We start from the raw sequence: 15,636 nt of genomic DNA, 5'->3' as shown, positions 1-15,636 counted from the left end.
TTTTTCACAATTTCAGCATGTTGTTTTGTCTTCACAGGGAAAACTCTGGTGTCAGTGAACAGACATTGGCAGAAGAGCAGAGTATTGCTAAGCATGAGTGAGTATATAGAATATGTCTTTATGAGAACCTAAAGATTCTTTTGGCAGAGATTGCCTTTCCACTTTGCATGTCCACTATACCTAGAGCAATGGTATCCTATGTGTGGCTGTCGTAATAGTGATAATAATTATATTGTTATCAGCAACATCACTTTCCACAGACTTCCAAAGGCATGAATGTATTTGCTTTCAGACATAAAAGTAATTTAGACAAATCAGTCTTGTACACTAAATGGATGCTTCATAAAAGTGAACTGCTATTAAGAAGGCTGCATTGGAGCTCCCTGAAGTGATCTGGCATAGCATGTTTGGCTTGTTTCCTCCATTTGGTTAATATTATGACAACAAGAAGGTTCAAAGTTAGAGGAGAATTATGCACCTCCCAGCTTTTAGGACAGCTGTGTCTGCAGAAGGCACAATAAACTTCTAGTAGAGCTCCTGGCATAACTTTAGAGCAGCAGGATCCTCATGTAAGGATTTACTGCAAAAAGTCAGTCACAGGGTGAGCCCAGATATTTCAGGGCAAGGAGAGCCACTGGATGACAGGAAGCAGATGGGAACTAGTGGTTTCCCTTTTATCTCATGGCCTAAAATCACACATGCAGGACAAGTCCCAGGTCTACCCTCTGGCTTTCAAAAGCAGTTTTGGAAATATTTATGATGTCTGGCATTTTTTATATGTCTGATGTGCCTTATTCAGAAATCAGCCTGTGAATAGTTAGCCAAATATTTCTCTTTGCAGTTGGTATGCTGGTTATGTCTCCCGTGTGCAGTCTGAACAGCTGCTCCATCAGAAGGTCCTACATATCCTTTATCACTTGTATATGAACAACCATAGATATGTTTCTGTGTCTGTTGTCTTTGCTATACTGCGTAGCTAGAGGATGCTGATGCTCTTCAAACAGCTGTAGTATTACAGTGCTAGAAATTCTCATGCTAACTTGATATTGATAAACAGATCTCTAAAAATGCCTCTTCTACATAAATGAACAAATTACATACCTCTGAAATAGGCTTGGAACAAAGCCACACTGAGTGCATTTGCCCTCAAAGCTCTGTTTTTCGGTTTTACCTCTAGGCCTGTGTTGTTTGACTCAGTGTGGCTTTTTCTACTGGTCACTCTAGAGCAGGGGTCCTCAAACTATGGCCCACAGGCCAGATACGGCCCCCCAGGGTCCTCAATCCGGCCCCCGGTATTTATAGAACACTTCCCCCCCACCGGGGGCTGGGGGGGGAAACCAAGCAGCCGCAGAAGACGGCCTGCCACTGCATCCACGCACCGGCCCCCTGGTTAAAGAGTTTGAGGACCCCTGGTCTAAAGGAATCCTCTGTGATGGTTTTACAATATACACATGCGGAGTAAAAGTTCATCCAGACAAGCAGAGCTACACTCCCCTCCTGCCCTGCGCTTCATCTGCTTGGGTTCTGCTGCCAGCTGGAGGAAAGGGGCTGAGCAAACTGAGTGCTGTGCCTGCTGAGAGTTGGTTTAATGCAGCTGACTAGGAGCAAGGACGGATAGCACCATAGGACTAGTCAGCTGTACAAGTCTTTACAGCAGACAACCACAGAAACACTTGTTCATGTAACTTTCTGGAGGAGTCTCAGCCTCAGCCATGCTTTGCTCTTGGATGCACTGTGTAAACAAGTTTTCCTCTTGTGGCTTGCTGCTTTCTCACAGCCAGTCATATTGGTACTCAGCCACTAACAGCTTTGATATAACCTGACCCTTTGGGAGCCTTGGCTCTATGTCCTTTCCTTTATACCTGCACCACTGCATCATAGGTTCAGGAATTAAATTCAGGTTTGGCAAATCACTGGAGAAAGGCAGTTAGGTCCCAGTACCAAAAGGTGTTGGATACTCCTGACTTCAGTTAACTTTAAGGGGACATTAAATTTATTTTGAACCTCACAGCAATGAAACTTGACCTTTATGTAAGATTTTAGATGTCTTCTTTCCTCCCTGCAATAGCCATTCCTAGCACATTAGAGGTGTAGCTGTTAAAACAACTCTGAAAACCAGCATTTTGAGCCCAGTATGGAAAATCATTAACAGAATTAAAACTGGATAGTGAAAGTTAGGACTGGAGTACCACATAAAGACAAAAAATAGTCTCAGTATAATAAAGTGCAGTGAATACTGCTTATTCAGTAATTCAGAAATACTTTGGCAACAGAAAATACATCAGTCTAAAACATTATGTAAAGGAACTGAGTGTGGTGGATTGAGCTTTTATTTAGATGGAACATATGTGGCAGCATTTGGGTCCTATAATGTGTACTGCCTCTGGATGGGACATGAGGCAGGAGATGGGATTAACAATTCCTCATCTCCCCAATTATAAATCTGTATCTATGCACCAAAACAACACTGCAAACTAACTGCTTCATGTCTGGGCTGGGTACAACTCATCTAATTTTAAACATTTACAGTGGGACACCAAAACCAGTTACGTAGACCCTCTTTTTAGTGGAAAGAAATAAATATTTCTCATGCATAATTCATCTTGTCCATAAAGGAAGTCAGATGAGTCACATCTTTTTCTCTCCTTTGTGGACATTATGGTGTAAAAGCCTGAAGTTCAATGACATGAATCCCAACCTCATTGTTCCTTGTAACTTTTTGGGTTTTTTTCATTAGGGAAAAGAAGGTGCTTTTATGGTTTGGAAATCTAGCCAAGCAGGAATGTATATTGTGTCTGTATTCAGCAAGGTTCCTGAGTGAGTATCCAAAGACTGTGTACCATTTCTATGAGCATGCTATGAGTGCGCTGTGTGATATGTGTGACTGGTCAACAACAAAATCTCTACATTGTGTTGAAAGTGAACCTCAGGTATATTCGGGCCATATAGTTATTTGAATTCATGCATGACAGTGGCTTCATGAACAGGGAAAAGGAGGTCCAGAATCGTCCCATCTAAACATGGACATGTAACAGGCACATAAACTAGGGGAACAGCGGAGTTTCAAGAATGAGAGAGAAGGAAAGGAAGGGCAAGGGCAAGAGCAAGGGGAAAGGAAAGTGTTCAGAATTAGATGTAGAACCATTGCAAGGGCAGTATGTGAGTCATTTGCTCTAGATGTAACTGTTGGGAGACAAGCACTAACCATCAGACTACATTAGAGTATGCAGCAGAAGTCTCCAGTGTGCTAGGAGCCTGTACTACATAACCAGCAGGTGTTAAAGGGGAAACTGAGGCAAATGTAACAGTCTTCCTGGTGACATCTACTACATATTTTGTTATTTGGCCAGTTGGATTGTTGCAGTTCATTCAACAACTAACTCATCTATTAATACATAGGCTAGAAGGTACTTTGCAAGGCTTTGACGTGCACTGCATTTTGTGATGTTTTTCAGAAGTAGAAAAGGAACAGTCAAACATTACCATGTGCATAAAACCCCTGAGAACAAGTATTACCTCACTGAAAACTACTGTTTTGGATCAATTCCCAAGCTTATACACTACCATCAGCTCAACTCAGCTGGTAATCCTATATGCTCTTTCTACTCGATTGATTTCGGCTTAGGCTTCTGGACTTCTCAGCATTATAGTGAATCTATTCCAATACTGAAAACTCTAAATACTGAAACATCTTTTGGGAGAGTTTGGTCTTGATCTAACTTATTCACAACAAATACAGTTGCTTTCCTTTGCTGTACAGTGCTTTTTTATGTTGTACCACCTCTTCTTGCAATACCTCTGATGCTCTAGCCCTTAAGCACAGAAAATTTTCAGTCTTGTGTCATGATGCAGCAGCTGCTGAATATTGAATATCTCTCATCACCTGAGCGGTTGTAATATGGCAGGCAGAGGAAGGTATTAATTTCCCTGTATTTTCTTTGATTTCAGAAGACTCATGCATATATTGTGACTTTTAACAGGTTTTCTTTGTAGGTATGGTGACAAGGCTCCGGCATGCAGTGTCTACACAAGTAAATAAAGTCCCAACCACAGCTTCATTAGGAAATGGTATGAAGATAACCTTCCTTTTTGAAACTGTTATCAGTCTTGGCTATCGAGAAAAGAATAACCAGACAATTGTGACTCTTACTGCCTTCATGCTTGCAGGAGGTTACAGAATTTTTGTTTGGTGGCCGTTTCTGCTTGTCCATGCAGGAAGCAATGTGAGAATTTGGGAAGGAAGGTCTTTCAGTCATTAGCTTCTTCCATAGTTTCCTCTTGTTCTTTACAGTTCTATGTAGTAGGGTATCCCTCCCTACAAGTGCACCTAGTCTACATCCAGGGCAAGGTGAATGCAAAGGTATTTTATACCAACTTCCATGTTGTACCCTTTTTAAGGCATTTTAAGTCAGGTCTTATATCAGCTGTGCAAGACTGCATGTTTCCTTCCCCAGCATATCTGAGTCATGGCCATTCTCTCCCTTTGCCACATTACCTGGCACAGTAATTCTTGTCCTCCAATCTCCTATATAAAAATGTATCATCATTTAATGCATAAAGCTTTCTCGTATCTATCTATAAGGCTTAAACCTCAGCAGTAGCAAACAACACTTGTAGGAAGTGTGGTCTCCTTCCATAACTCAAACACAAAGCCAAGAGACAGGTAAGTTGCTTCAGTGCTGCATGGTTCTGCAACCTTCCTGAGAAAATAACAGCATTGCCTGTGGGGCATACCACACCTGCATTTGTCTTTTTTTTTTTTCTTTTTTTTTTTTTTTTCTGAAGGAATTGTTTTTGTCCCACTAGGAATTTGGGAGCTGAAACGAGAAGAAATTGTCCTGATGAAAGAGCTAGGAAGTGGTCAATTTGGAGTGGTGCATCTGGGAAAGTGGAAGGGAAAATATGATGTGGCCATAAAGATGATTAAAGAGGGAGCAATGTCAGAAGATAAATTCATAGAAGAAGCTCAGACCATGATGTAAGCTATGGCACTGCTTAATTATTTGGAAATAATGATCTCTCCAAACATTAATCAGTAATGTATAGCACATACAGGAAAGAGAATTTCCTCTTAAAAATAGCATTAATAATGGTTAGTACATTAGGCACAGGCTAAATAGGTAGACACATAGGGTAGTTGAAGTATTACCAAAAAAACTTCACAAAGATTAATAGGGTCATTTACAAAGTTTTCAATTAACATCTCTTCCACAACTTCAGAGGTTCCACATATGTCACTTAAAACTATGCTTCATTAGCATTTACACAGAAACAGTTAGAAAGCTGTTCTTGCCATCCTGCAGATAGGAATGAGAAACATAAATAACTAGGAAATGCCAGAAACATGAACATGAGACTTAAGTTTTAGACTCTGACTATGAAGAGGTAAAGATGTTAGAATTTCCAGAGAAATTCCATGAGATGATAATTGAAGCACACAAATTTGATAACATTTTAGATATCTCATATCCTGAAGGAATGCATGACATTCCTGTCAGTTAACTAGCTGATATGACCAGGATTCTGAATCTGAAAATTTTGTAGCACCGTTTTAGTAGAAAACCTTCAGATCTAAGGTCCACCCCACCAACTCAGATCCATTTTCTCCCACCATTAAGGCTGCACATCTGCGCTGCTAAATCCTATTTCAGGTTTTGAGTATAACATTGCCGTTTCATCAATACTGAGTCGTCTTTTGATTGTCATCATTACCGACTTTCAAAGTAATGAGCAGAAGGACACTCAGTCCTTGAAAAGGAATATTTGAAGTCTAAGATGGGACAGTATCCAGTTTCAGTAATTTCTTTCAGTACGTTGTATTGACATTTGAAGAACATAACACAGAAATGCACAATAATCTTCATTTATTCTTACATTAATTTTTTTTCTCTATTTCAGGAAATTTAATTATCCCAAACTTGTTAGACTGTACGGTGTATGCTCAAAATTGTATCCCATCTATCTAGTGACAGAATACATGGCTAATGGCTGTTTGCTTAGCTACCTAAGGAGTCATGGGAAGGAACTACAACCCCTTCAGCTTCTGGAAATATGTTATGATGTTTGTGATGCTATGGCATTTCTGGAGAGCTGTCAGTTCATACACAGAGATTTGGTAAGCTATGCCACAGGAGAAGTAGAACAGGGAAGGTGGGAAGATGACCTAACGCTAGGCAGTCCTGCCCCTCAGGATCAGCCACAGCTGCCCTGGCTCTGTTGGCACTCACCCTAAAAAACATTGTGGTCTGCTGAACAGACGCTTAGCTGGCTCAGTACAAGGCAGCTCTGGATGAGCAGCACTAACGCCACAAGAAAAACAGCACTGCCCATAGGCTAGTTTGCTTTGCTTCAGAGCTGAGCTGACAGGTCTACAGCACCGCATGCAGTGCTGCCTGCACGTATGGGCTCTAGCCTCAAGGATTTGTGGACCACCTGGCAGCACAGACGTGCAACTGTAAAATCAGTCCACTGAAGTAAAGAGTTCTGTCCAATGATGCTGTAGTCCTCCAGAAGAAAGAGATGTAACATTAAGGATCTGGGTCACTTATAGATCATTTTTAATGAGTTTAGGATTTATCTAATTGGGACTATTTCTCTTTAAAACAAGTGTAGACCCTGCTAGGATAAACTGGAATTTATTTGGGTGTATTATTAGCAGGAACAGAACTTGAAAGTCTAGTCTGCAGCTGCCCAGCCCTTTTAAATACATTTATCTGCCAGTTTTCAAGCAAGTATTTCAAGCTGCTTTTGATGAGGGGACCAGTCCTTTCAAGGACTTGTACCTAAGGTTTATCCAAAATTTAGCTTTCAAGACTGCTGGCATTCTTTGGAGAAATAAGCTGTTATTTCATTGGCATATTAAAAATTAAGCTAGCCAAATTTCTGGTGCACTGTGCTTCAGAATCCGTAGCAGTATTTTGCTTTGTAACTGTAGACAAAAACATGTTGGAAGGTTTGTGACAATTTCTGTTACAGACTTGCTTTATTTTCCAATAGAGGTGCAGTGTCCTCAGGTAGCATTTTAAATGTCTTCTTGATGACATTATTTGACAATTCAAAGAATTGTCTTTATGTGTAAACAAAGTTGTTAAATCCATACCTCAGCAATTTTCACACCCTGATTCAAAAATCAGGAATATCAGACAACTTAAGTAGCAGAAATTGAGTTGTAAATGTAAAGTCAGTTTCCTGAAAACTGGATGTGCACCATGGGAAAACAGAAATAAAAGCTGAGCCTGATTTCAAGTTGAAAACTGTAAATGCAAACTGTATCACAAAAATGAATAAGCATGCAGGCAGAGAATACAGCCTTAGATAAATGTTCTCAAGTGATCACTGGCAGAACTAGGTTTATATTGAACTTTTCATAAATCAAGCTATTTAAATCACCTTTCATTGCTCCACTCTTTTTATAGTGCATTGGGAATAATCCAATCAATGTTTTTCACTTTTTGATGCCTCCGTAAATTCTGAGACTACTGAAAAGGACCCTAGAGTAGAACACCATTTGAAAGACAGGGTTTAGTTTCTGGCTCTGTTGCTGTTTTTCTAAGGGAATGTGAGTTTCTCAATTCTGTTTCCTCATCGCTCAGTGCCCTTCTTTGTAAAGCTAGAATAATGGTAAAAAATGTTTTTCAGTCAATAGTAAAAAAAAAAACCACAAATAAATAAGAAAGCTACTTACTGTTCCCTTACAGTTCCAAACGTAATTTCTTCAATCAAAGAATGTCATTATTCATTGAAATGTTAGAGGACAGAAATTATTATTAGCAAATTACCAAGACATGATGTTATTTGCTCCTCTTTGCATTTTTTCTACTCACGTCTTTTCTCATTTCTCTACTGAAGGCTGCTAGGAACTGTTTGGTTGACAGCAATCTTACTGTGAAAGTATCTGACTTTGGGATGACCAGGTAAGCAAAAGAATGGGGCGCTTTGTGACGCTATGATGTTAGTGTACATATAGTTTACTGGCATTGATCATCTAGCATTTGGCTCTTAGGAAAGATATGCCACACGGTGTGATGTAGCTCTTTGTGTCTCCTGTCCATTAATGATCATAAGCCATTATGGGGTTGGAATAAATTCATTCTGCTGCCTCAAAAAAATAAGGATTAAAGGCCAATCACAGCTGAGAGATTTCACTAGTCATGTTTGTTAAAGAAACCTCAGTGTTTACCTTGGGTGCAAGATTTTCACCTAATTTGAGGGCCAAACGTCTTAATCAGCAGCCTCAATGGAGAGAAGTTGGAGAGGATGAGGAGCCTAGAGAACATGTCCTCTGAGAAGAGGCTGAGGGAGCAGGCTGCTTAATCTGGTGAAGAGGAGACTAAGAGGAGATCTACAAACTGCCTATAGCTACTTACAGCTACAAAGCTGATGGAGACACATAAGTCTTATCAGTGCCAGATGATATAACAGTAGATATCGGCCACATACCGTAGCTCGGGAAGTTCCAGCTGGACAGTAACAGAAGGTGGCTTTTTCCCCAGGAAGGTGGTGGAACAGCAAAGCATGCCAGTCAGGCAGACTATGAGATTGCAATCTTTGGAGGCTTCTAAGACTTGGCTACAGAGAGCTGTGGCTGACATGTTGGGAGTAATTCTATTTGAGCTGGAGGCTGGGCTAGATGGCCTTACAACAGGCATTTCTATGATTCTGCATTATTCCTCTAAGCTGATAGCAATGATCTATTCTGTAGATTATAGCTAATGCCTCTATCGGGCATTCTTTGGAAATCTGGGATTCTGCCAAGGCTTTTCTTAGGAACTTTGTGATGTACAAGGAAGAAACAGTAAATAGTATTTCACTGTAACTCGGTCACAACCAAGTTCTTGCCTTGTAGGTATGTGCTGGATGACCTGTATGTAAGTTCACTAGGAACCAAGTTTCTGGTGAAGTGGTCAGCACCAGAAGTTTTTCATTATGCGAAATTTAGCAGCAAGTCAGATGTATGGGCCTTTGGTATGTATGGAATTTGACATATAAATATGCATGCATATATGCCTTTACGTTTGGATTACCTCAGCTTACTAAACAGAAATGCTAGAGATTTACACACTGAAGGAATGTAAAAAGGAGTTATAGCTTGTGTTCTTATCTAGTGTTTTTATGCATCCAAACCCTATCCTCTCTGAATTATTTTAGCCTTACAGGTTTCCTTTTAGGTACATAGAAACTCTGCCTGCTCCCCATTTGCTATGTATATGTTTAATATGGAAAAGTAAACTGTTGGCAGTGGAGATCAGATGGTATCGTTGGTGTATCTAGACCATAAATCAGCGCTGCCCAGGTCAAAAGAGCTTTTCAGTTAGTCATAGAGGTCAGAGTAGACTCTATGCATAAGCCACTTGTGGAAGAGAGTCAGTGTGATCTGGAACTGGTATTTCAGCAAGAATAAGACGTGCTTGCAGATCACTTTCTACCCAGGAATTTCAAACATTTGAACTTCTCCTTCCGTGGTTTTCAAGATATGATTTACAAATCCCTGGAGTGTGTTCAGTGTTTCTAAAAGTCTGCAAAAGGTGTCAAAGGAAAGCAAGCCTTTTGTGAACAGGCTTAAATTCCACATACATGGGTTTGCTCCTCCAGTAGGAAAATTCTGGCAGCTGTCAAGATGATGAAAAATTGGCAACCCACTGTTCTTGACATTGAACAATGGTGAATAAAGCAGATGGAAGTGTTTGCAGTTGCTGGGCTTCTTATCTTTAACTTCAGCTAGTCTCCCAATATTAACGACTCTGCCAGAGAGCAGCTAATTTATGCCCTTTACAAGTTGTTCATAACATATATGATTAAATCAGAAGTTGGATTTTCTAGTGATACATTTTCTTTTTGCTCTTATTGATGAAATTTTGGCTCCAGGCTTTATTGTTGTTAACTTCAATATTGGCATTAACTTCAGTGAGGAACATTATTTTTCCTTAGAAGTTCTTTTCTCATTTTAACACTATACATTGATGCAGTGGAAGCAAGGGAAGAGTGGGATCCATCAGTTCTTGTTTGGTTGTTTTTAACTGATGAGTCTTTAAAGGGTTAAAGAACTGAACTGATGTATTCCTATCCCAAAAGCAGAAGTCAGATAAAAAATAATCTTGTTTTTTAATGTTCTCATCAGGGAAAGCTGGGATTCAGGTACCATTTTATTCTGATCCCGCTGTGACGCTACAATGCTCCAGTCTTCAAGCTGGAGGGAAGTCAAAGATACAATTAATTTCTTTCTCAAAGCCAACCATTACCGCCAGAATTATGTATTATTGTGAAATAAATATTTCACAGTATTTTTTTTTACTTTATGGTTGGCATGATTATCACATATGTTCAGTTACAACAAAAATTGTTTCTTGCAAAGCTATCATGATGAATTAATGATTATGATATTATCCAGTGTTTCTGTTGCTTCAGTATAACCCAGTCTTTATAGGTATGTGTAGCTGACACTATAAACTGTTCAGAAATCTTTCTGACACCAGAGGAGTATATGTCCCACTCACTTAAAAAAACCAGTAAAAATCTTATTATTCTCTAAAAACGTAGATACCTATAACCGTCATTTTGTTTTTCCTTCCCTCTCTCACACATACTTATATAAGGGGATGTTTGTATATATTTCGTGAAAAAAAAAATCAGTCCATGGATAGCTATGTCTTGGACTTTCTCCATCATTGTCCACATTAAATATATTTATAACTAACTTTATCATCAGAATTTCCCTTCTTCTGCAGTAGGTGTTGGTTTACATTTGGGTACAGAATCACGCTTGTCAGTCATCTCTGTGCTTCTCTTTGGACAATATTCTCTGTAAGGAGTTTGATAGGTTATATGTTGCATATATGTCTTATTCCAGGAAAAAAGGTTTATCTTGCATTTCTTGAGTTTCATTTCTTGTCTTCTATTGTTGCAAATATTTCTGCAGGTATCTTAATGTGGGAAGTGTTCACTTTGGGAAAGCAGCCCTATGAGCTTTATGATGACATGCAGGTGATTGAGAAAGTTTCTCAAGGATACAGACTTTATAGACCACAACTAGTTTCAGACATCATCTACCAGATAATGTACAACTGCTGGCATGAGGTATTTATATCTGCACATACAAACTGGAAAAAGAAAAAAACCAGGAGTCGCTACGAGTCCCTGTTAATAGCTGTATTAGTGCTCATAGTGGGAAATATCCCTTATAAAAGCCATTGCTTGTATGTAGTACATTCTATACAGCAGTCTAGTTCAGGACATTGTTAGTACAGGAAACAGGGCATAAAGGAAGATTGGCTCCCTTCTTTTCAGAACCATGTATTTAAGCAAATAACAGTAAAATACCCTTCAACAAATTGACAAAATATACAGGATGAGATTCTTCTCACCTAATATTTATGGTTTCAAATTTGGGTGCTGAACTAAACTAATTGTCTAAATTTCTTCCATGATGACAGGACCATTACTGGTACCTCTCCATTGTCATTCATCCTTTTTATGTCAGTGACCACAGAATAAAAGATATCTGCTTTCCTATACAGAGATCTTAAACAGCAAACATGGATGAGACCTCTACCTTTTTAGCTAGCAAAAGTTGTGTGAAATAACCCCACCTTTAGAATGAGAGGGATGTGTTACCCTATCTGTGAGTCTTCTAGGAATTATAAGTCAAATGCTGATGATGCCCATTTTATCTTGAGAGACCTGCATCTTCTGTGCCAAGAATTATCCTGATTTATTGTTCCTCTTCATCTAAAATTTAGTAACCTGTCTGTGGAGCATGACTTGTTTCTCACCAACAACAAAGAACTGTTGGATATATTATTGGTGATACCATGAAATGACAGTTATGTTTGGGGGTTTATTTTAATATAATTGTCAGAGAAAAATAACTTGTATTTGAGGACATGTTAATGCAAAGAAAGAAGATCAATAGATAGATAAAAGATAGATAGAAAAAGTAACTTTAATTTTCTTTGCCTCACAATCATCACTGCCTCTACTAATTTCTGCATGCTAAAATCAAGAAAAACTAATGCAAATTACAGTTCCTGAATTACTTCAAACTTAAATAACCATACCCATCATCTTTGCTTCATTTAGCTACCAGAAAAGCGCCCTGCCTTTTATCAGCTCTTATCATTTTTTGAGGCACTGAGAGAAGATAACAGAGCTTGAAAAGGAAGATTCAGAAACAGATGACTGTGCACACTGGTTCCATATCACCTGCCTTCTGCACAAGAGCTAAATCTGAAACCTGCCTGACATTAGACACCCCTATTATTCTGTATATTCGTGTTCTTCTCATTTAATCAGGGAGTTGACCAAGAAGCATGTGGAGAAAGCCTTTGTGACACTCTGTGGGTGACAGAATTTTGAAGGATACTGTGGAAGAATATAATTAATTTTTTTAGCATTGTCTCAAAAGACTTCTCAGACACTGAGATACGTATACCAATTGTGTACCACAGTACTTCCAAGCTGTCATTATTTAGCCTTAAATGGAAATGTAAAGAGGGAAATGTATGCTTGTTAGGTTTTCTGGTTATCATAATTTATCTGAACATGTTTTTCTTTGTAATCACTTGAAGCTGATGCCTGCAGCCAAATTTAGAACTGCTACAAGTGACAGTAGCACAAATAGTTATAGTCTTGCTTTCAATTACCTTGAAATTACTACTGGTAAAATATTACATCAGTTTGCTTACCAGTACTATTGACTTTAGTTTTGGCCTAAGGGTATAGATTTGATTTGGAATTTTTTCTAAGCTAAATATCTAAGATATTTGCAACTTAGCAATGTATGAGGTGTTAACTAAAGTGTTACTGCTTACTGCTACAGGTAAAGATAGAGAAAAAAAGTTTTATGCAGAAATCCATAGTCATTGCAATAGTAAATGGTAAATTTGCTGATCTCTATAAAATCTGGAAAGCAAACATTTGAAGAGAACTGAAAACGCTATTAATATAATTGCTTATCCAAATATTTTACTACTGAGGAGCTGGAATTCAGCTCCTTATGTTAATGTTTAAATGAGAACACCCAGTTTTCAAATGTGCATAGCATCACACAAATTAGGACTAACTGCAGTAAGTCTAGAGATACCAAATACATCTGAAGCTACGTAACTATAGCAGAGGTGTCTAAACTTAGACACTGACATTTGTAAAATTCTGATCTAATATGTAGAAAATAAAAGGGATTTAAATTAATATAAGGTCTGAGAAAATCCTCTCCTCTCTCCTTGTATTTGAGCTAGTTCCATGTGTGATGCCTCTAAGCGTCCAAGTGATGCCTGCTTGCCCTTTCCCCAGTAGAGCTGGCCCAGCCCTAGCATGGACATCTCTGCAGCTCCAGTTTGAGCTCACCTGAACCTAAGGCATTAAAAATGTAGAGTGCAAATGTGGGGAGAGGGGAGAAAGAAATGAAGGTCTCTGGCCAGCCAGAAGCTCCAGCGCCTGTGCTTGCTGGTGTTGCCTAGTCCCTGCATTGGAAGCTGGCTAGAATAGTGCATCCCTGTCTGTATGGGGAGCTGTGCACATGTTTGAGGGGAAGCATCGTTTGGGGTCATGCAAATGACTGTGGGGATCTACACAGGCCTGGGGGGCCATGGGAGGCTGCACATGAGGGAGAGGTAGGACATGGTATGGTGCTGCCTGTACATCAAGCTGTGCCAAGGTGTGTGATCCAGAGGAAGGGTCGGGAAGGAATGCTGACAGATAAAATATGAGACGAGGGTGGAGAGGAGGGTGGGTGGACCACCCCCCAGCACAGAGGGAGTGAGGTATTGTTGGGGCTAATGCATGCAGTTAATTTTTTTTAATATAAACATTGTCTTTTTATTTCTGTTCTTCAAACATCCTGCTATATTTTTTAATGGCTTTATGAGTTGATAATTCTGAATGGTGGTGTGGGTTTTTTGTTGTTTTTGATTCACAGCACAGCTTTTAAAATTAATTGCTTTGAAATAAAAGCTTTGCCTTAATGGAAATGTTAATCTCAATAACAGATCTGAAGATGGCTGGCATGACTAATTGCATTATTTGACAGTTTCCAGCTTTGCCTTTCCCTTCTTCTGTTATTGCACAGTAAGTGGGAAGACCACATTATTTGAATTATTTATCTTAAAAGTTCAGCTAAAGTACTAAGGTTTGGGGATGTTATGGCAATGGGATATGTGGTGTGGTTAGGCAACTTAAAAAAAAATTATTTTCATTCCTTTACATTCCTTTCTAGTTTGAAGTTGATCACAATCATCTGCCTACCATTTTGAACCGTCTCATTTAAGGGTCTTGTCTATTAAATAGCAAGTAAGTGCGGAACATTAGCAAATAGTGCCCACAAAGTCCAGCTGTATGTTTTCAGATATATTTGACATTTTCTACAGTTTCTGATCATTTTGGAGGCCAATGAGTTTAAGAGTCTGTGCATTTGCTGACCGTTTTTCATGCAGGCTCATGTTTGCTGCTGGCTCAGAATGCAGAACTGAGTAGACACTTTGTGCCTTTCAGAGACCCTGGTGTGTACAGAACAACTGCACTGGCATGGTGGCAAGTATGGCACAGGACCTACAAGACACAGATTTATAGAAATGCTGCCTAGAAGGGACCTTTGGAAGTCATCTAGCTAAACTTCTCACTCAGGGTGGGACTGTCCCCACCGCTCAATCAGCCATACATTTGTCTACCTGAGCTCTGAACACTTCTAAAAGTGGAAATCCCACAACCCCTCCCAGAGCAACAGGCAACCTGTTTCAGTGCTGCACTACCCTCCCTGTGAATAGCTTTTCCTTTTCAGGTGCAACCTGAACCTCTGGAGGCTCAATCTACTCCCTTGTACACAATAGTGCAATTTGTATTTGTAGTATGCAGAATTTGTGATGCAGTATGTGGAGGCAATAGCTAAGGTACTGAAAAAAAGAAAAGAACTTTGATCATTTAATATTAAGGAATTTTATTCCACTTTTAGACTACAACATAAAACAGAAATCTTTTTTAATTTTTTTTTGAGGGATCACGGGCTACTTGGCCTCTACAATACTTATCAAGCAAACAGTTAGAAAAATAATTTATGTTACAACTTCCTAACAAAGTTCCAGTGTTAGTCTTCAGCCAGTATCCACTTCACATTGATATAGATTTTCTGAGGTTGCAAAAATTGCAGTTATTTCATATCAAATAGAGTTCTTCACCACTAAGGTTCTTCTGGTGGTCAGGCTTTTTTCTTACAGTCTGTTACATACACTTTTGAGGTCTCCATCTGGAAAGTTCAAGACATTCCTTATGTGTATTAGGAGTATGTGAGTTATTCTTATGTCTGTCTTGATCAGTATATGACTGTATACTTCCAAGCTTTTTTATCTTATTACAGAAGAAACAAAGAGAAGTTGGATGCAGCATACTTACAAAAAGCAGCTCAAATAGTGTGTAGTATTATGCACATAATTCATGGAAAAGCCACAGGACATACATATCTTCAAGTTTTGCATGTTTTCTAGTTACCACATAAACAGCACATTTAGGTGATGCTGTCTCTGAACCGGTAGATTAATGGTCAACCAGAAGACTTTATGTTTGATGACATCCATAGTGTTTTGGTCCTTGCTAGGCACCATTGTTAAAAGTAAAATGAAAAACAAAAACCAACAAACCAGAAATCCTTAC

The 15,636-nt window shown here is 39.1% G+C and overlaps 1 protein-coding gene across 1 annotated transcript in view; it reads left to right on the top strand.

Annotated features, from left to right (window-relative positions):
* Positions 1-12,165, top strand: part of BMX (BMX non-receptor tyrosine kinase) — a 39,186-nt gene extending 27,021 nt beyond the window's left edge. Inside the window, exons 8-18 of the mRNA XM_080375288.1 lie at positions 38-97; positions 842-896; positions 2,738-2,817; positions 3,456-3,583; positions 3,994-4,068; positions 4,807-4,978; positions 5,899-6,115; positions 7,849-7,913; positions 8,846-8,964; positions 10,916-11,073; positions 12,076-12,165. Coding sequence (XP_080231414.1) covers positions 38-97; positions 842-896; positions 2,738-2,817; positions 3,456-3,583; positions 3,994-4,068; positions 4,807-4,978; positions 5,899-6,115; positions 7,849-7,913; positions 8,846-8,964; positions 10,916-11,073; positions 12,076-12,150 — 1,204 coding nt within the window. The 3' untranslated portion in view covers positions 12,151-12,165. The remainder of the gene's footprint in view (positions 1-37; positions 98-841; positions 897-2,737; positions 2,818-3,455; positions 3,584-3,993; positions 4,069-4,806; positions 4,979-5,898; positions 6,116-7,848; positions 7,914-8,845; positions 8,965-10,915; positions 11,074-12,075) is intronic.
* The last annotated feature ends 3,471 nt before the right edge of the window (positions 12,166-15,636 follow it).

The sequence above is a fragment of the Falco punctatus genome, assembly GCF_963210335.1.
Source record: "Falco punctatus genome assembly, chromosome: 2".
NCBI lineage: Eukaryota > Metazoa > Chordata > Aves > Falconiformes > Falconidae > Falco > Falco punctatus.
Note: the sequence above shows the minus strand (reverse complement) of the source record. Positions and strands in the feature narration are given on the sequence as shown.